Genomic DNA, 21,485 nt, shown 5'->3' on the forward strand with positions numbered 1-21,485 from the left:
TGCCTGCTGGGAAGACAATTCTCTGTAAAAAAGGGGGTTATCTCTTCAAATGTCTGTCAGATGGCTATGGGTTACCCCCCCAATAAAAAGTTCTTTTTCCATCTAACCTACAGTTTTCCTGCTACAAATCCAATGTGTTATTTTATTATTTGGGGGAATATACCTGTGTTTCCAAAAGCTCCCTCAAGGATGGCTTTAAAATGAGAACAATGGATGACTTAGGAGAAGAATGAATGGGATGATGAGGTCCAGCGGACAGTGATGGAGACAGTGATCTTTCTCAGAACACAGGGAAGGAGTTGCATCTCCAGAAGACTAGGGCAAAGAGAGAAGGTGTGGCATCTCACCTGGTCAAGAAGCATCACCGAGGATTTGATGATCTCCCTCCATTTTTGGAGCTCAGTATCGTGGTACTTTTGTTGGGACTCTAACAGCTGGGCCCATTCTGTCTGAGACTGGGGTAACCTGTGAGGTGGAAGAAGGGGTACCCCAGCAGCTGGAGTTATGCTCAGTGGACTGTTCTGTGCTCCCAGACCCCTAAAGGACAGAGAGTCACATCAGAGTGCTTTGTCCTCTGCTCACTGCCCCTGGTGCCCCTGTGACCCAAATCAGAAGTTGACTAAAACTATATGGACAGTTTTTAGAGCTTGCTAATAGACTCCTCCATCCCAGAGAGTCATTCCTTGGCCAAGGGCAGTCGGGCAGTTCCCAAGGAGACTAGGAGGCAGGAGGCAGGGCCTGGTGCTGTGTAGGGTAGAGGTGGTGGCAAGGGGAAGAGGCCGGGATTACCTTTCTTGGAGCCTTAGACCCTGCCAGGCAGTGAGGGTCTGCGTGGTGTATTCCAGCATCCAGAGTTTGTAGAAGAGCATCACATTAAGGAGAACCAGAAGCACCAGACTAGGAAGGAGACAAGGGGAAAAACAAGAGCAATGAGAGGTAACCTGAGAAAGCATGTCCCTCTATGAGCTAGGAACACTCCCACCCCAGAGACGGCTCTCCTTGACCAGTGGGTCACCTGAGGCATTGCAATGAGTGAATAAGTGAGCGGAGGGATGCAGCAAGGTGGGGGAAGAGAGAGAGAAGCACTCTAATCTGGTGGGGCCAGAACATAACACGAAAGCTATGGAGAGGTGTGTGGGGTGAAGGCATTGGAAAAGAGACACACACAAAAGTCACCCAGAGTCCGGGTGCCTGGGGGGAAGAGAGGTAAGATGGAGAGGAAAAGAGATGAGAGGGTAAAAGAAGCAATCATAGAACCAGTACCTGAAACAGATCCTAACGGGAGCAGGAAAGAAAATGGGGAGGAGGCAGAGGTTAGAAACAGACGTGTGTGGGGAAGGGGAAAGCTGCACTTAAATTGAGCCAGAGAGAGAGAATCTATGAGAAAGAAATACTAGGAGCAGAGACACAACAGATGGGGACTAGCAAGAAAGGAGCAAGAGAAAGCGGTTGTAAACAGACTCTTCGGGTGTCAGGGTGATAAATCAAGGTAATCCTCCACCACCACAACTTCAGGACACAACTGAAAGGTGAGACTGCGTGAGGAGTTCAGTGGGATTCCCAGCTGTGCCCCTGGTGTGCTGCCCAGATGTTGGCAGAATTGTTCTAAAGCTGCGGGCTCCTCCTCATACCTGCCGCAGGCCATGGGAGTCACAAGGACGAGCTGGGGTTTCCACCAGAGGAGCCAGAACTGGTGGGAGACAAGGAGGTGGAAAGGACAATCCAGAGTCCAGAGGACGCAGTGGGGAATGGAGAGTCACCAAGAGATAGAAAATTCCCTTCTCCTCTTGGCTGTAGTGGCAGCCTGAACATAATTTTATGACAGTTCACCAGATGAAGAGATGAAGAAGAGTCCGGTAAAGAGAGGATCCAGAACCGGCTACAAATAAATCCTGGCTCACCACTTAAAATTTTCACTTTTGGTCAAGTTTCCTAGCTTCTCCGAAACACACTTGCTCAACAGGACAATGATGCTTGGGGTTGTTACATGGAGCAAAGGGACATGCGTAAAGCACCCTACGCACAGGAGGCCCTCCACGTCGATGATTATTTTCATTAGAGGAGGAGGTACAGACACACATAAGAAAAAAGATGACAAAATGGGAAGATAAAACAAATAGATGGAAAAAGACCAACAGAGAAAAATCTCACTTGTGCTTCCAATTGGCACCTGGAAATTCCTGAGGCTACTCGGCTGTGTTCTCCACAAGAATTTCTAAATTTTGTGTTGGGTTTCAATGATCCTGCCTGTGATTCTCAGCACGCACCGGATCATCTGACTACCCATCTCTTTAGTGTGAGCTGCACACAATCTTAGCACCTGTGTCTGGCTTTGTGTTATTACCCTGTCTGTGCTCAGTGAAGGTCCAGCAACCTCTTCATGCTTTTTGAGTGAAGGCCTGGTAGTGGTCTAAAGAGAGAAAACAGGCAGAGGGTTGGGTGCTCATGGGCAGGCGAATGGTGGCTCGGGCCTGCCAGACACAGGGCAACTGGCGCTGTCCCAGTCTACCCACATGCACACCATCAGCAGACCTCCTGCCGGGACCACTAGTGTTGAATGATGAGGCTTGATTATCCTAAACTAATGAAGCCCCAAATTTAGTTAATACCACACTCTTCAATTTACTCAGGTGAACAGGCCCTCTGTACTTAACGTCAAAATGCAGAAAGAGGTTAAACACAGAGCTAACCCATGGTTAATTTTATATCTACCAAACCCAACATCTGAGATTTAGTTTTAACAACAGCACATATAACTTTAAAGTGACGGTGCTAAATGTGAATTTTACTGGTTTTTGTATTTAATGTTGTAAAAAAAAAAAAATCTTGGCTTCTCATGGCATATTCAGAAGAATTTTACATCTACTTTTTTGTTGCATATTTAAGTAAGGTTAAATATAAGACAGCTTTCCTCATGGGACTTGAGGTTTGTCCTCAGCCCCATTTTCTTTCCCACACTCTCTCTCTCTTCTGGTGATCTCATTCACACCCACAGCTTTAATGCTACTAATAATTAAATCAGCAGCTGCAGCCTAAACTTCTCTCTAAGCCTCAGGTCCACATCAACAAATATCTCCCCGTCACCTTCCCTTGGCTAACCTATGGTAACTCAGAGACATCGGGAACTGACAGCATCTTCTCTGACAACTTTCTGCTAAGTTCCAGATTTCCGTTAATGACATCATCATCTATGAACAGGGGACTCAGTAAGTCATCTTCCTTCACTATGAAACCAGAGGTCACAAGTCTCTCAGGCCCAGTTCCTCACCTCAGTCTGCGAGCTACTCCTGTTTTCATCACTGCCGTCTACTCCGACTGATCTCCCTGCCACCAGTCCTTTCTGGCAACATGTACCACATTGCCGTCAGAGTGATTTTGTTTTCAAATGCAAATCCAACCATGTCACTCCAGGGCTCAGTCCAGTGTTTCTGGAGGATAGGGCTGGGCCGTTGCTTCTGCCTCTGAAAATGCTTTAGTGAAGGTTTGGGCTGCTGGTGGGTGGGAGGGTCACAGAAGCAAGACTGAACTAGAGATAGCCTAGGGCCTGGTGAACAGCCAGGAGCTCCTGTGCCCCCCAGCCACCTGTACCCCCACATTCTCATAGCACAGTCCCATCCAAGAAGGGCGGGCATGAGGCAGTGAGCTGAACCAAGGGGAAGAGCTGTCTACACTTAGGTCCGAGCTGCTCTCTGCTCAAAATGATTTATGAAATTTCTGAGCAGGGGCTGTGTCCTCAGACATCAGATAGCTGTGTTCTCCCATCTTATGCCTTCATTGCTTTCAACCAACTTTTTCCTTAGCCCAGCATCTTCCTGAGCAAATTACTGCGCCTGCAGTTTTATGGCGTTGTGGCATTTATTATAAATTGTTTACAACAAAATAAGCATATACTTTTCCTGTAGTCATTGATTTTACCTGGTTACCCTGCCAAAGTGTGGGTTCCATGAGGGCACAGTCCTAATGCCCGGCATGGAGCAGACACCCGGAACGTCTCTCACAAACAAATGAATGGGCTCCTAGAATGCTCTGTACCATCTCTATGTTAGCATTTATCTAACGGTGTAGTAATTTTGAATTTCCTATCTGTCTTACCCACTTGAAATTGAGTTCCTGAAGGGCATGGATGCTGTATGCAGCATTCTCTTCTGAATCCAGGAGGCCTAGCATACAGCAAATGCTAAATAAAACAGAGAAAAAGAAGCAAAGAGGCAAAGGATGACAGATAGAGCAACTGATCTGGAGAGAGAAGACTAGCGGACAAAGAATAAAACCAGGACAACAATAAGGGCACTCATACACCTGAAGAGACTGGGAAGGAGGCAGCAGGCAGGAAAGGGAAGGCAGCAGGGCAGAGGTGGGGAGGAGAGCCTGGAATCCCTTACACACAGCTGATAACCAGCAGCAGCTTGGACACGCTCTGCAAGTGGAAACCATTGGAGGTGTCCTCAGGGATGTGCCGTGTCTGCGTGGAACCTGTAGGGAAAATAAAGAGGCCATCACCATCATGGCCCCCAAGTCCACCAAATGCTGATGTGACACTGGTCATGCACAGAACTTCAGGGAATGACAGAAAACTGTCCACGATGCTGTCAGGGCAACAATGCGATAGATATACCCTGCCTTCCAAAAGCAGAAGGGAAGTTCCTCAAGGGCAAGGTCATGGGTTGGGTCAGGTAGGTGGTTATTAAAGTCACTGAGCAAATGAGAAAATCAACACACCTATGTAGCTAGGACATACAGATGCAGGACAAAATGAGCTGCAGCTGTGGAAGGGGAAACAGCACTGTGCTAGGACGAGAGACAGCTTTCAGCTCTGGCTTTATCCCTACCAGCTCTATGATGTTGAGCAAGTCACACAACTTCTGTGTCAGTTCATTCAAATGCAATGTTAGTCAGAAATCCCATATGTAAAACACATGACGTGGGAGTGCTCTAGCAGAAGCTGGGGGGAGGGACACGGAAGGCTGGCACTCTCCTGCCCTGCTTCTGCCTCCTCTCCTGTCCCCATCCAGCTCTGATGAATGCCCAGGTATGTGCAGAGCACAGTTTGAAAAACACTGCATTGGTTCGTTCCTAAGGCCTCTTATAGCGATCGATTTCCATGACTGACTAAAGACATGAGGTTATGAATGGCTGGATGGGAAGAGGAAGAGGAAGACGTAATCAAGGGAGTCTGCTACCTGGTAGGGCAGGTCCTCTGTGGGTCCATGGGGGCCAAGTCAGGGGGTCTGCACTAGACTCCCTGATCTTTGTGTTTTGAGGTAATCTCTGGGGTCTGAGCTTCAGCTTCTCCCTGGTGCATTTCCCAAGAACTTGGAAGCTGCATACTTGAGCCTATGCAGGTAGATATGGAGCGTAGGCAGCATGAAGGCATAAACCCAGAGGGATTTTCATTCAGCCAAGCACACGTATGGGTTCAGCAGAGGCCGAGGAACTTAAAGGGCAAATGGAAATAGGAAGCGCATCTGGAGCCTTAGACTTAATGAATTTTGTACAAATGATATACAATCTATACCCATGGTACAAAATGAATGTGCAAGAGTGTGCCTAGGCACAGGCATGTGGCTCCAGCCCAAAGCCCTAAGCCAACCACCCGTCCCCACCTGGCACACCTGCCACGTGCTTGATCCTGTGGCCCACGTCCTCATCAGTGGGTGTGGTGACGGGGCTCATCACTTCTTCCAGGTGAGGCACCCGCAGGTGGGCATGGGGACGCTTCCTCCTCCGTACTGTTGGGGGCTTGCTGGCCTTCTCTTTGGGAGACTGTCTGTGCATCTCAGCCAGGTAGGTGCTCTCCGTTTTGGTCAGCTCGCTCTCTGTCAGAGACAAAAAGGCCACAGCAGAGGCTGTCTGCCCATACCTCCAACTCAACATACTGGCCTCCAGAAGCAACTCTGTCTACTCCTAGCTGAATCCTCGCTAAGGGAAGCATTTTCCATACTAAACTCTGGGACGTTAATGGGTAGGGCAGGGGTCTGTGAGGAATGCCCATGAGCCTCAAGCAGTAGTACGTTAGGGACCCAGCCCAGCCCAAACCCCTTTTCTGGGTTGTTCAACATTGGGTAGAGATATAGGTCACTGACATCTGCTGCCTCATGTACGTAATTTAGGGACATATTTCCTAATAGATGCATTGATAGGCTATTTCCTTTCCACAACAGAATCATCACCAGTGAGACTAGATTCATTTTTTTTGAGGGGCGTGGGGTCATGGATCCTTAATGGTCTCATAAAAGTTACAGGTATAATCTCTGAAAAAATGCACATGTTCACACACACAACAAATTTTGTATCCATTTCTGGGGCAGACTTAGGGACCTTATGAAACCCCTTCACTGTCTCAATCTCTCTCCCCATTCTCCATAGTCCCCATTCCCCTGAATGGTGACAGACAGCTGTACAGTTCATGAAGTTCTACGGTTCAACCAGCATCAATGTTTGTAGCACTCACCTAAATGGCGGAAGTAATCCTCCAGCCCACTCCAGAAGTTCTTCTCGATAAAAGTTTTCACTAACCCCCAGGGCTGTTTTCGATAGCGTAGCTCTGTGGAGACCCTGAGGATAAAGCGACAAACAAGATCAGCCATTCCCTTGGCAGACCCTCCTCTGCTGGGAAAGGGGCAGTTCAGGCTTAAGTCCAAAGCAGCTTCATATTTGTGCTGCACTTCACAAGGTGAGAAGTCCTTTCACATCCATATGGCCACCCTGTGAGGTCAGTGGAGCTAGTGGATTTATCCTTATTTTTATAAGTGAGAACACTGATGGTGGAATATTTAAGCAGCCCAAAAGCTGACAAGGGCTCTGTCTCCAAGCCCAGAATGATTTCATGACACCATGCTGCCTCCTACTTGGGGGGCCCCTGGTGGAACCAAGCAGCCTGCCAGCCTGCCATGGGGGCCCTTCTTGCCTTCTGTAGAGACTTTTAAGTCCAAGTCAGGCTCTAGGGTTTCATCATTTCCACCTTTAAGAGTATCATCTGCTACTGGCCCTGGCTCCTACCTCTTCACTCTACCCAAGACCTCACCAGCTCTTGCTTTTCTCTAAGAATCCTTTCTCCCAGTCACGAGTCTCTCTGCTGCCCATCAGCTCCTTCCTCTCCTACACAGCATTTCTGCTCTTTGCCTCTCCTTAGGTTCATTTTCGCACGTCAGTATCTTCTTCCAGTTTATGTTTCCCATGTTGAAGTCTGCCTGCCCTGCCCTCACCTCTTTCCACAGGGACACTAGCTCCACCCATGGGCCGAGGTGCACCTGCCTCTACTTGGAGCCACCTCACCACCACCATCCCCCCAAACAACTATTTACTGAATTGAGCGTGGGCACCCTTTGTAAAGGTCTCTCTGTGGTCAACAAGCCTCCTCTGTGTGAACTGGACAGCAAGGACATCTGATCAGAAGCTCCTCCAAGGAAGCTGGAAATGAAAAACCTAGACACTGTGGGGGTGAGGATGAGGGGAGACAGGAGGGCAAAGAGAGAAGGGAGGGAAACAAAGGAAGGAAGAAGGAGAGAGGAGCAGATGCTCAGGAAGCTGCACAGAAACAACACCACAAAAATTCTTCTAAGAAGATGAGAAAGATGTAGGCCTTTTTTTGAGGTGTGGATATTCAAATCTTCCTGATTCCTGAGAGACTTCTCTGGAGCCTTTCACTAAATACCTATTTTATTTGAACTATATGAGTGAATTTCTGCTCTAAACAACCAAAAGAACTTGGTTTAAGATATAGGCATTCAAACCAATTATCTGGTGGGTGTCTTTACTTTTCAATCAGACTACAAACTTCTTAAAATGTCAGGGTCTAAATTTCTTCCTTCCTTGAATGCACATCACAGGACAGGACTCTGCCACAAACAGCATTCTACCAGCATTTTCTGGAGTCTGATATGTGCAGGCCCTGTGCCGAGTGCTGCGAATGAAGTGGTTATTAGACTGGGGTTCTTGCGTGCCAGGAGCTCACGGTCTAACAGGAACATAAGAGGTAAATCACAGTACACACAGGGTGGTGGAACAAGCACAGGTTTGCAGTTTTAGACCTGCGTTTCAGCACTTACTGGGGATATGACTCTTGGCAAAGTTACTTAACTTATATGACCTTCAGCTTCTTATCTGAAAAATGAGGATAAATCCACCTTCTTGGGTCATTCTAAGAATGCACTTTAAATACAGTACTTTATAAACTATGAACAAATGATAAACAGCAGTAGTTATAAAAGTTTTAGTAAAGAGACATGCAGAGCAGTAGAGCGAACACATGATGGAGAGAATAACTGTCAGGATAGGGAGGTGGGGGTAGGGTCTCAGAGACTTCAGAAAGAAGGTAGAATAAAGAATGAGTCAGCAGACCACTATTCCCAACCTCCTCCTCCCTCCTCAGGAGCAAATGAATATAGCCTAATGTAAGGACTCTCATGAACTTCCTTCCAGAAACTTCCTGTGAGCCCACTGGGGCCGTGAGGCACTGCACCTGAGCCGGCTCTTGTTCCGGGCCACTCGCGTGAGTGTGTAGCGGTTGATGGTGTAGAAGTAGTCATGGTACGGCACGTCGTGGGTGAGGACTTCGGCATCTATCACATAACACTCACTCTCCTGGCTCGCCTTGTACATGGTCTGTGGGAGGAAAGGTCCACTGGACACGACTCAAGGAAAACAAGATGGGAAAAGCACCTCCTTTCCCAATCTCCCTACTTCTGAATGGAGGACCCAGGACCATTGGAAATGGCAGCATCTAAGCATGTGAGATGCTACTGTTTCGGGGCCAAACAACACCTGTACCCAGAAACTTCATCCTAACATCTGTCCTTAATCCTTCACGACAGAACAGAGGCTTTTCCAGCCCTCTCCTATTTACCTCTGCCCTCGCCTCACCTGTGTCTCCCTGACAGTGGCAGTTTTAGGAGCCAGAGGGTTGGTAAGGGTGATGGTGTAAAGGATCACTCGGCTCTGGTTTCCATTCTCTTCCTTTTTCCATGGCTGGAAGATGATATCTGAGGGTAGAGAAGAGCCCTGGAATGAGGGAGGGAAAGATGCATGCCCTCCTCACATCTGAACTTTCCCTCCATGTGAACTTCTCTTGACGCTACTGAATGCCGACTAGCCCCCCAAAGGAAGCCAATGGGAGCCTGAGGGCTGGGGAAGAAGGGTGGGAGGAGAGGGAGTCAAAGCAGAAAGAGGCTCATTGTGGCATTGCCGAGATTCTACACAAGGCTCCAGAATGCTGATTGTTCCCGGGACTGGGGCAGGAGGTCTTGGGGCCACCTACGGGGACACTGGCAACACTGGAGTTACTATGATGAGGGCCTGGGATCCTTGGGAGCAAGTGCTCTCCTCTAAGGCATGACCTCCTCATGCCCTCAGAATGTTCTCTCCTGGCAGTGGGGTACGCTGATGCCCAAATGTTCTTTCACAGACTCAGAAGCTTAGCAGCTCTGCTGGGCCAGAGCCATAGGCCCTGCTGTGAGAGAACAGGGCAAAGGGATGAGATAGGAGCACAGAGGAGTAAATGATGAACTACAGTTGAATCCCGGCTTAGCCCCTTCTTAGCTGCATGACCTTGGGCAAGTAATAGTAGTGTGAGTTGCAGTTTCCTTGTGGGTATGGTGGGGATCACAACACACACACAGAGCAGATCTGAGTACATGAGATAACGTCACATGCTTGGCATATAGCAGGGCCCTACCAGTAAGTGGTCGCTGCTACTCTTTATAGACAGTGAGCCCTGTGAGGCCTTGATCTCTGTGAACCCTTGGGGCCCGGCACCAAATGCCTGGCACCCAGTGGGCAAGTGTTACACTGCAGGGTTGGGAGGAGGAGTAGCACGCAGGGCCCTGAGGGAGGTCTGACACTGAGGAAGGCCAGAAAGGGGGTTCCCGGGACCATCAGGGGGCCCGGAAAAGAAGGGCACTTGGAAAGAGAGGGAAGAAGGGTGGTAGAGGGGGAAGGGATGGGAGGCACCAGCCCATGGAAGAACGAACCTGAGAAGCGTCGCTGCTCCATGAAGTCCCGCTGGAAGGGCGAGTCGGTGAACAGGAGGTCATAGAGCTTGTCCACGCTGAAGTTGAATACTTCATTCACATACTGCCGGCCACTCAGGTCCTCGTAGAAGGCCTGGACCTCCCCTGCGTGGACAATATGAGGAAGTGGACAGTGAAGGTGAGGAGCAGGGAATCACGGGGAAATCCCCTAGAGCACTGGGGGATGTCTGTGCGGCTAATGTAGGAACGGCCACCATGGGAAGCCAGGGAGTGGGGGCCTGGGCTCCTGTTTCCTTCAGCTTCCTTCCTCTGCTGGCATGTGCCTGATTTACTCCAGATGCCACTCAGTGATTCATCCTTTATAAAAAGTCTGGGAATGGACTATTTGCTTTTATACTCCCAAGCCTCCCTAATTAAGGTGATCTTAGACTCAAATTTAAATAAATGACTATCTCCTGGGCTTGCCGGAGCCAAGAGGATCAGTTATTAAGAGTCTATGTCTCTGGTGATGGAAGGACTGACTCTGGGTGTTGAACACACAATGTGATATATAGATCATGTAATACAGAATTGTGCACCTGACACTTATGTAACTTTACTAACAACTGTCACCCCAATAAACTTTAATTTAAAAAAAAACAACATAAAAAAATAGAGTCTAGGGACCGGCCCGGTGTCTCAGGTGGTTGGAGTTCCGTGCTCCTAACTCCGAAGGCTGCCAGTTCGATTCCCACATGGGCCAGTGGGCTCTCTACCACAAGGATGCCAGTTTGATTCCTCGAATCCTGCAAGGGATGGTGGGCAGCGCCCCCTGCAACTAAAGATTGAAAATGGCACCTTGAGCTGAGCTGCCACTGAGCTCCCAGATGGCTCAGTTGGTTGGAGCGCGTCCTCTCAACCACAAGGTTGCCGGTTCAACTCCCCCAAGGGATGGTGGGCTGTGCCCCTTGCAACTAGCAACAGCAACTGGACCTGGAGCTGAGCTGCGCCCTCCACAACTAAGACTGGAATGACAACAACTTGACTTGGGAAAAAAAAAAGGCCTGGAAGTACACACTGTTCCCCAATAAAGTCCTGTTCTCCTTCCCCAATAAAATCTTAAAAAAAAAAAAAAAAATAGAGTCCATGTAAGTTAACCACGATTGACAACAAATGGCCCTGTAACCATGGCATGCATGTGTTCACAGGACGCTGATTACTCTGCAATAATCTATTTGTATGCAAGCTTCTAAGGCTTGGCTAGTCTGCGGGGCCATGACCTCTAACTACACAAGCTCTGCTCTCCCTCCACAAAGCAGCCTATTCCCCCTATGGTTTCAATAACCTTTAATTTTTGGAAGTTTCTATCTGCTACAGGAGAATGTGTCTGAGGGTATAGGTGAGTTCTTCAAGCCCCCGTGCTTGTTTCAAGCCCTCAGCACCCCAGTCCCTGATTACTACACCTGTGGGGGCTGGTATCTGATATCAAGCAGGATACTGACATTCCTGGCACCCCTGTGACCTTGAAGAGGCCAAGAAGTAACTCAAGAGCATCCTACAAGGTCAGCAGGGAAACCAACCGAAGGTGAGAAAACCACTGCCGGTGACCCACAGGAGAGACTGTCCACAGATGGGTAAGCGAACACTGTCTGCATATATTCACTACATCAAAACCTACCACCAATTCAATGAAGGTAAACCATCAACCAAGTTCATGAATACTGAGAATTTGCCTTCTTACTCTGGGAGGTAAGAAGCAGCATGTTCTCAAGTGAGGTCCTAGAAGTTAAACCTCTGCAGGAGGGAAGTAGGAAGCTATCTACTTAGAAATATTAGAGAGAAGCGCAGTCTCCAGAGTCTGTCTGATCCAGCAATACCTTTTCTTCTGGCCTGGTCTAAGAATCCCCATGCTGGAGTCACTAAAGCAAGTTTCTATTAAAATCTAATTATTTCCATGTGGCAGCTAGCTGACTGGTCCTTTTCTAATGGCATATAAACATTGCCTTACCTTGCATCTCTGTGAGGGACAGAGCTGCAAGGCCAGCCAGTGTCAACAGGGGATACATTTAGTGAGAAGACTGGATGGCCGAACAAAGTATTATCTGTCGAGCAGAAAAAGACAAACATGGAACAATGAGGTTCCTACAAGTTGCGTTTCTCAAAAAGGATGCTAATAACAAATGTACCTTTTTAAAGAAAAGCTGTTACCCACCCACTCTTCCCCCAGGAACCTAGACACTGACTCCAATCTCCATAGAGGGACATCCTTTTAGCATTCAAAACAGAGAAAGGAAGGGCCACTCTGCACCCATTTTCAAATGCTCACCTTCATCGTGGGTGTCGGAAGAGTCACTGAGCTCGGTGGGGATGTCCTCATTGTCATTGAAGTCCAGTGAAGGGGAGTTCACAGGAGCGATGATGTCAATCTTCTCCCCAATGATGGTGTCAATGGTGAGCTCCTTCTCTAGGGACCCTTCGCCCTCCAGCACCTCCTCCTCCAGAGGCAGGCCATCAAACTGGGGAGGAGACAGAGGAAGTTAGGGACCTGGCAGTGGGTGCCCTCACACTTACAACAGGAGCTGGGCTGGAGTCCTGCTCTGGGGGTTTTCCCCAACCCTGCTGTGGAAGATGAGAGAACACAGTACAAGGTTCTGCCCTTCTCTTATTTGCCATTAAATAGCACACCAAACCCCCCAAGTTGGCTGAGTTATCTCCTCAGTCACAGGTTCATTCCTGGAGCCACAGCTCTCCCGTGTGGAAGAATGTCGGCGTGCCTTGCACTAGCATTAGTACCTTGTTTTCTACAAGGCTCAAAAGGCCTCCTGTGCATTTTTTGATCCATTTTCCCATTAGCCCTGAAAAGGAATAGGTACAATTCTTTACAGTTTTAAAGATAATTTTAGAGACAGAAAATGGAGACTAGTCATCAAATGAACGATGTTTTCATTCTAAGGCCAGGTGGTCTGATCTCTAATCCACTGGAATACAAGGCTCTCTTTTCTGGGAATCCTTCCCTGAGGAACCTTACCTATTCTACCAGCCAGCTCACACCCAGACATTCTTCCTTCATCAAGCTTCTGTCCCCTCTGTAACCAGGTCCCAGAGGACAGAGATCCTTCTTACACATTTTTATCTCGTTAAGTCTAGCACAGTGGGAGAATAAACCAGAACATATATACTAGGAACTCAAAACTATTATTTATTGAATGGATGAATAAACAGGTAACAGTTCTATAGTCCTATATTAATGTACGACTTTGCCTTCAGATCAAGGCAGTGAAAACAAGACCCCAAATAGCTCTCCACCAGATGGGCTGACCTGGCCAGTCCACCAAGAACAAAACTTTCACAGCGGACTTGAATGGATTTCATCTGCTCAGAAGACAAACTAAACCATTATCCGAGACACTGAGAACCCAGCTCTGGATCCTGCGACTATTATCATTAGAATGGAGCGAGCCAATCTGTTCCATGACAACTCACTGTACAAACTAACTACATGTACCCAACCTCCCCTTTATCCACTCCCCAGGTTAGGGTCCCATAGAACTAACTAAGCTAGGACACGCTGGCCACTAAACAGAGAGTGGAAGCAAGGGGCTCACTGCCCATACCGAGACGGGGGCTTCGCTGCTCCCTGTGGATGTCAGTGTGCTGTTGGTGATCGATTTCTTGGGCAGCTGTGGACTAGCATCTGGCTTGGTCTCTATGCTGCTTTTGGATGAGCTGTCATTCACTTCATTCTCTTCTACAGGGATCTCCTCACAGTACCTAAAAAAAAGACACCATGAAACCATGTTATCCTCAGGGGACAATTATTCTAAGAACCTCAGACCTAGCGATCTGTCCAAAACTATGAGCTTTCTTGCTTCTTGGCTTTGCATATGATCTTCTCTAACCATTCCCCACTCCCATATTGCTCTCCTGAAACCTCCCTCCCCCCTTACATACCCAACTCCCATGTAACATTTCTGGCTCCAAACTTACCTTTCCTAGGCACCCTCCTTAGATTTATCCTTACCTAAATATGACCATTATTTGTCTTAAACTATTTTTCCCCCCGACTGGCATATCATCCCATCCCAACCTGACCATTTGACTCAAACATTTGAGTTCTGAGCACACATTCTCTTTCCTACACAGTGACTAGGACAGGACTCTAGACAGGAGTGCCCTTTGAGAGTAGTGCCCAGATTCTGGATCATAACTAGTCAACTTGGCATTGGACACCTAAGGCAGACCCTCCTTGAGCTAAAGGTGGGGTCCTTCTAGGGACACTTCAGGAAGGCATCTCCTGTGGGAGAAGTCACTATTGTCATCATCAACATCTGACTTATATTTTACATATTATCTAATGCGGATACATAACAGCTCTGATTAATCATTGCATGCATTTTAAAGATAATCAAACTGACATTCAGAGGTTAAATGATGCTGCTATGAAGTGTCAAAAATCATTCCTAAGCCCAGGTCTACGTACTACCCATTCTCTGCTCTTTCCTCACTTTCTATTCCTCTGTGCCTCTCACAGTACCATCAAGCCTCTATCTACCTTCTAACCCCAAGCATGTTTGTACAACTTTGCAGTCCCATCTTTCTTAACATACCAACAGCATGTGATAGCGATACCCCTTCTCCTTAAAATTTCCTTCCCTTGGCTTCTAGGATATAAAACTCTCCTAGTGTTCCTCATATCTCACTGGATGTTCTTTCATGATTTCTTTTGCTGCTTCTTCCTCTTGTTGGCCCAGTTCTTGAACTTCTTCCTAGGTCCATTCAGTTACTTGGTGGTTCCAGCCAATCTCATGGCGATTCACTACAGTTCCCAAGTGTATGTCCCTAGCCCAGACTCCACAGTGAACTGTACACTCATATACACAAATGCCTACAAGGCAATCTCCACTTAAATAATAGTCACCTCAAACCTAAGTTGCCTAAAACCAAGCTCCTGTCCTTCCCCTCAAATGCACTCTGCCTATAGAACTGTCCATCTCAGTTTGGAACAACTCTATCCTTCCACTTGGTAAATCTAAGAAAACCTGAAGGCCACCTTTGGTTCCTTTTCAATACGTCAGCAAATCCTTCAATATATTTTTGGTTCTACCTTCAAAATGTATTCAGAAACTAACCACTTATTTATTTAAGCCATTTCTACTGTTACCCACCTGGTCCAAACCACCATCCTCTCATCTACACGATCTAAATTATTCAACAGCCTCTTCTTAGCCAGTCTGCCCTTGCTCCCCTTTGTTCTATTTTCAACCCAAGAGCCAGAGTGATCCTGTTAAAATGTTAAGTCAGATATTATCAATTATCGACTCAAAGCCTTCCCAAGGCTTCTCATCCTACTCTGAGTAAAAGCCAATCACCATATTTGGTCAAAGGGCCCTCAGAATCTGCCTCCTGACCTCCCTGATCTCACCTCTTCCCATCTGCCCTATTTCCATTCCACCCAGCTTATTGTTCCCCTCTGCCTGGGAGGCCATCCCACAGGTATCCTCCTGGTTCGCTCCCTCACCTTCTTCAGGGCTTTACTTAGATGTCATTCCCCAGTGAGGCCTTCATTGCCATCCTAGCCCCTCTTGGAAAGGCTCCCTGGGCAGCCTGCCCTCTGCCTCTCTCACCCCATCGTGTTGAAGTCGTCATCGGGGGGCACATAGTCCTCATCGTCACTGGTCAGGCCCAATTCATTCCCGTAGCACTGGTGAACGAAGTGCCAGAGCTCCTTGGGGCACAGGGGCTGCAGGGGACAACAGAGAGACTCTGATGCTTCCTTCCTTGGGACCCCACTCTACAGGGTGGCACTGAGTTGAGCTGGACTCCCTTGAGGGCAGGAACAGCCAAACTTCACTCTCCCTAGCTGAACTGAGAGAAAGCAATGCCTCCATGACAACCTCATCTACCTCCGCTACCCTCCTCTCAGGGGCTCAGCAAGACACTAATCTTCTGCCCAAGAATACGTCTTTTAGCAAAGTCAGGAACCTGACCTCTTCCCTCAACTCAGGTTTGCATATGGGAGCCACTGACCCCTTGAGGATGGTAACTGTTCACTTTTTCCTCCTGTGGATGAGGTCCAGCATTAAGTGGCATAAACCAATGTTACTCTGGGGCCAAGGTGATCACAGAGCTTCTGGTTTGGACATGGAATGAGCACTGGAGATCCCTTGAGCCAGCCTCCCTGACATTGCAGAAATCTTATACTAACAGTGGCCATGTAGACCCTGCTGGATCACATCCAAGAATGAGGCATGACCTCAAAGGTGGCCCATTCCATAGCTGGACTGTTCCTGTGGTTAGAAAGAAGCCTACATTCTCATAGTTTATGGGGCCTCAAAGGTCATTGCATCTGATGGTCTTCTGACTAGCTAAATACTTCCTTCTGTATTCTTAAGGAGAAGCAGTTTGTCTACAGTCCTGTGTATTAGTTCCAGTTTTTCTTATTTCAGTGGGTGTCTACGTATCTTCCTCAAAAGCACTGTTCTAAAAAGAAAGTTAGCTCTCATGAAGTTGAATTTCAGGAAAGAGGCAACAGATTGTCAAAGAACTAAGATCAGAGTGGAGACCACAGATGAGTCTCAGGTTGGGAGGAGGAGGAGAAGGTGCTAGGGATAAGTATGTGAAAAAGAAGGAGGGCAAGAGCATTAAGAAAAACAGAAGCAGTCAAAAAAAAAAAAAATCAAACTTAAAGAATGTTTCCCACCAGCAGATTTGATAAAGAATCTGAGAACTCTCCAAGTCCATCCTTTCAAGCTGTGGTTTAGAAGCAGGCAGCTGGCAGGATGCCATGAGCCGGGGTTCCGGTTTTCCAACTACAGAGAACTGCCCAGGACGGCACAGTCGGGGCTTTCTGGGGGTGGCAGCTCTGTGCTGGCCCTCACAGTGTCAAAGGGAGGCACTCCTTCTCTTTTATCTGGATTTGCTCCTCCTATCTCTGTTCTTACTTATGTTTACCATTCATCCAGCCTGGGCCGTATTTGCTTCTCTGCCAAACCATGTCTTCCCTTCCTTAATAATTCACCGTCTCCATGTAAGCTTCCCTGAGCAGTGCACTTGGCTCAGCTTGTTTGACGAGTCAGGACAAGCACAGTTAGCAGACCCTGCTCATCAGGCAGAACTCGTACACTTATTTTGTTAACACTTTTGTGAACCATATGTACGACCCTGTCTTATTTAGAAATGACAGTGGTTGTGAGCTGCACATTCAAACCGCCCAGTGGACACTCAAACACATTATCACTTTAGCATTATCAATGGCTAATAAGTGCACAAGATCGCAGCTCAAGTTAAGTTACCAGGATTTATACCAGGGCCATAGACTTTCACATTAGAAGAAACTCTACTCAATTTTCTTCAGATAGTAATAAGTTTGGGCTAGAGTCAAGGTAGATACACTCACATATATAACTATATATATATATATATATATATATATATATATATATATATATATATAACATAATTAAAATTGTATTATATAATTGTTTTCTTTTTGTTTCTTTCTCTAGCTTGGAGGCTGTTTCTCAACACTCTGTGATCAAATGGGAGTTCTCTAAGGGCTGCAACCATGACACACCCTCCATCTGCATCTGCTCCCAGTGTCCCTCAAATACCCGAGTAGTCAACTGGTACTGAACTAACTCTGCTTCCTTAGTTTTTATGTTTTTGACGCTTTGGCATCTGATGACGTGCTGACTGGGCAGGTTAATTCCCAGGTTTAGCTAATTCCTAGCGATAGAAAACAACTCATCTGAACATACACTTTTCACGTGTCACCAGCCAATCCAAAGCCCCAGACATCCAACCACCTTCTCTATTTAGCTTTTACACTCCAGGCTAATATACCCCTACGCTCATCACCCCAGGGACAAGTGACAAGTACCAGGCAACTAGAGACGGTCTCTATACCCCCAAGCCCTACTAAATTATTCAAACTGGCCAATCCTAACTCTGCTTGGCCTGCCTATCCTGCCTCACCCATTACTTCCTAGGGAAAACCATAATAAAAGCTCTTGCCCATGCTGTCTCCATGCTCTCTTTGCCTCCTGACTGTCCCTGGTGCTTCCCCACATGGCATGAGGTACCTCTGCTTTTAGGGGTCTGTAAGTATAAAAATTTACAGCTAGTCATTTCTATGTGTGTCTGTGTGTTTCATCATACCTGATTAAAACAAATCCTGGTACATTTCAAACAGTGGAACTGAAGTGCCTGAAGTCAGTGAAAGCCCTGCTGCAGGCAGCTAAGGCTGTTCACATAAGAGGAGAGATTACTTTCAGGACTCAGGTCAACACCACCAATGAGAAAGTCTGGGGGACTTCCAAAACTATGAGGAAACATGGGCTTCTTTGGGGCTGGCCAATGGATCAGTAAGAGCAATCTTTCCATAGGGCCCATGCCCAAGGGGAAAGAACATTCTGGTAGGATATGTATCCTCCTCAGGCTGAAGGAAGTAGCAGGGCAATACTTACCTTTTCAAGGAGAGCATTCTGCCACAGCCGGAACATCATCATATATGTCCTATCCCGGGCCCCAAATGAAGTAAAAAAGTGCTAGATTGGAAGAGAAAATGGCAAGACTTACAATATAATAGAGACATGCTGTTCCTTCCTTTTATAAAAGCTACTGATTTCATCCTCATATACATAGCACAGGTACTCTAGTAACAGGGATCACACAGGTACCTGGGACATCTAAGTCCCCACTGCAACAAGTCTTTCAATATTCACCCACACTTTCCTCAGTGCTTCTCTCTCTTGTTTGAAGTTTTCATCTCCATAAAAAACTTCTATCGCCTACTTACGGGAACTGGGTAACTGGTGAGCTGTGAGCTAGCCTAAGCAGAAAGAGAAGACAAACCCACTCACCCACTCACCCTTTCATCCCTTAATTCAACAAATATTTGAATATTAGCATGCACTAGGTACATGTTTGCGTATGACAGCAAATACAACGGAAAGAGACTCCTTCTCTGATGGAGCTTACACATTAGTGGGGGCCTTTTATAACATGCAGGAAGAAAGCAACAAAAACCAGGTTTTACTGAACACATTCTAGGTGCTTCACAAAGGTTGCTTCACTTACACCATACAAAGCCTTGAACAATAAACAAAACTGCTAATACCTAATAAAAAAAAAAAACAAGCTGGTGAAGTTAGGCAACTTCTGTAATACAAAGCTGATTTATTACAGAAACAATTCAAACCAAAGACCATCAGACCCCAGAGTCTTATGGTTCTTGTCACTGAACTGCCTCAGTCCAAGAACATTGTCAACCTTGTGTTGGGCAGAAACCTTGTCCATCCTGAGCCCTGAAGCTGTTAGTCTTCAGGCTCTGTTTAAAGGTCAAAGATCACAATGTTTTCTCTGCCCTAAATTTTATCTTCCACATTTTACCCAAACTCGTATGGACAATTCATTTGCTATCAGACTCCTCATCCCTCTTGATGAGCTATGCTGAAATATAACGATAACAACTTACATTTGTACAGCGCTTTACAATGTAAAGTTTTCAAATGTTTGATGTCATTTCAACACTGTTAAATAGGTATTGTTGGCTCCATTTTACATATGAGAGAGGTTACATAACCTCCCTACAGTCACAGGACTCAAATTCAGGTGTTCTGGCTCCAAGTCCAATGTGCTGCTACTCTCCGTCGTCCCTGCTCAGACCCCAAACACTCGGCCCACTGTGGACGTGGTTCCCGCCATGTGCACCCCTTTACCACCTCTCGCCCCGATCCGATGGCCTCCCCATTAATCCAATTAAAGGGCAGCAATACAGGCATGGAGCACTGGGGTTTGGGGGAGAGGGAGTAGAAAGTCCAAGATTAGACTTCACTTACCTTCTCCGAGTCTGTGCAAACTTGGATGGCGTTGGGAATGAGGCGAGCTGTTTTTTCTTTAGTCATGGAGCAGATGTCTTTCAAACGAACGGTCAGCTGGTGTTCCCACGGGGACAGAGAATGGATAATGAACAACAAGAAGCACTAACAGAGCGCTCACATGGCACCAGTTCAGACAGAGGAAATCAGATCACAGTCTCTATATTTCTAAATCTCCTTCGAGATCACCTGGTTTAGCCCCTAATTTCACAGAAGCCACACAGTCAGGTGGTGACTGAGCCTCACCTAGAGCCCAAGGGCATCTTGATTCTTGGTCCACGGAGCTTTCTTATCTCTACACAGGCTGATAAATGTGTCGAGGTCCCACCACTGTGCCACTTACAGAAACACAGAATAGTATCACTGGATGGGACCATAAAAGTCACCATCTATCTTTTCCCACTTTATTTTGTAAGATGAAACAGAGGCAAAGGAAGAATAAAGGACTAGCTTAAAATCACATAGCTAATTAGTTTGAGAACGCAGAATGTTGTACTTGCAAAAGTGTAGAAGCCAGTTCTTCTGTGTCCCAAGTCCAATGCCCTTTTTACTCTACTATTCTGCCTTCTGTGGTGACTCCTGCCAAATATTTACTTCTCAACACTTTGTTCAACACCCAAGAAGGTGGGAGGGGAGGACCTGGTAGACGAGATCTAGCCTTCAAGACTCAGGCGTGTGTTTTTGTTAATTATGCAAGGACTTGGGTAGATATAAAGTCAACAAAGGGAAGAAACTAGGGGCAGCTTGCTAAGCTACAGCCAAAGGGAAAACCCTAGGGAGTAAGCCCCAGGTCTTTACCAGAGTTTCCCAGCGGAAGATGTTGCTGTAGAAGCAGATCCAATTTTCAGAGAGGTAGAGTCGGCCCTGAAGAAGAATGTCTCTTTGGAGTGCACATGAATAATCTGTGGTAGGATGGAGGACAAAGGACCTCAGCCACATGAAGCATTTTCTGCAAACCACTACAAATTAGGCATGCCATCCCTCCCACCAGCATTAGGGGAGCCCAACTGCCTACCACCAACTGGGTATATTTGAACTAGTAGCCATGGGAGTCCCAAGCATCTCATGCTCAGGAATATGAAGGAGTAAAATACGTTAATACCCAGAGGCAGAGGAATGGCTGAGGCAGCAGAGGGGAGCAAGAAAGTTAGAGGTAGAAAAGGCCAATAAAATCATCTAACTGCTCTCTGCGGCCCACAATTGCCGCATCCCTTCACTGCTGGACCATCTGCAGAGATAAGAGTGGCAGTGACTCCTCCCAGGTTGGGTTCTCTCTTGAGGCCACCACACACGTAGTGCTCAGCCCTGAGCCCCAACCACTGGGGTCAGTGCTTGGGACAGTCTGTCTCCCTGTTCCCAGACAGACTTTCTTACTTGGGGAACCTCTAGACAGAAGCAGCCTGAATGCTACCCTAGGACTCCCAAACCTCCTTCCTGGCCTCCCACGCCCAGGTCACCCAGCTCACCAACAATGAGGCGCTCCGTGTCTGGAAGTTGCTTAAAGAGCTTTCTGAAGTCTTCATTTCTCTGCTTGTAAGTGGGGCTTAACACCTGCATCACAATGGCCAAGGTTAGTGAGAAGTTCCCAGGTTCTGTGGGGTTGGGAAGGAAGGTGCAGGAGAAGCATGTGCATGCATGTCTAAAAGGCAGTGATGACGCT

The 21,485-nt window shown here is 47.2% G+C and overlaps 1 protein-coding gene across 32 annotated transcripts in view; it reads right to left on the bottom strand.

Moving 5' to 3' along the window:
• GRAMD1B (GRAM domain containing 1B) overlaps positions 1 to 21,485 on the bottom strand; it is a 240,304-nt gene that overhangs the window by 7,533 nt on the left and 211,286 nt on the right. For 19 of the 32 annotated variants that reach the window (XM_033098291.1, XM_033098283.1, XM_033098289.1 and 16 more), the window contains 16 exons: positions 21,292 to 21,376; positions 20,624 to 20,727; positions 19,787 to 19,882; positions 18,413 to 18,493; positions 15,572 to 15,687; positions 13,562 to 13,718; positions 12,274 to 12,463; positions 9,969 to 10,112; positions 8,863 to 8,981; positions 8,462 to 8,604; positions 6,452 to 6,555; positions 5,604 to 5,816; positions 4,383 to 4,473; positions 1,264 to 1,275; positions 790 to 897; positions 348 to 537 (listed from right to left, as the gene is read on the bottom strand). In XM_033098291.1, the coding sequence (XP_032954182.1) occupies positions 348 to 537; positions 790 to 897; positions 1,264 to 1,275; positions 4,383 to 4,473; positions 5,604 to 5,816; positions 6,452 to 6,555; positions 8,462 to 8,604; positions 8,863 to 8,981; positions 9,969 to 10,112; positions 12,274 to 12,463; positions 13,562 to 13,718; positions 15,572 to 15,687; positions 18,413 to 18,493; positions 19,787 to 19,882; positions 20,624 to 20,727; positions 21,292 to 21,376 (1,953 nt within the window). The other 13 variants (XM_033098292.1, XM_033098294.1, XM_033098305.1 and 10 more) reach the window with 9 other exon arrangements.

Source organism: Rhinolophus ferrumequinum, chromosome 25 (assembly GCF_004115265.2).
Source record: "Rhinolophus ferrumequinum isolate MPI-CBG mRhiFer1 chromosome 25, mRhiFer1_v1.p, whole genome shotgun sequence".
In the NCBI taxonomy this organism is placed as follows: Eukaryota; Metazoa; Chordata; class Mammalia; order Chiroptera; family Rhinolophidae; genus Rhinolophus; species Rhinolophus ferrumequinum.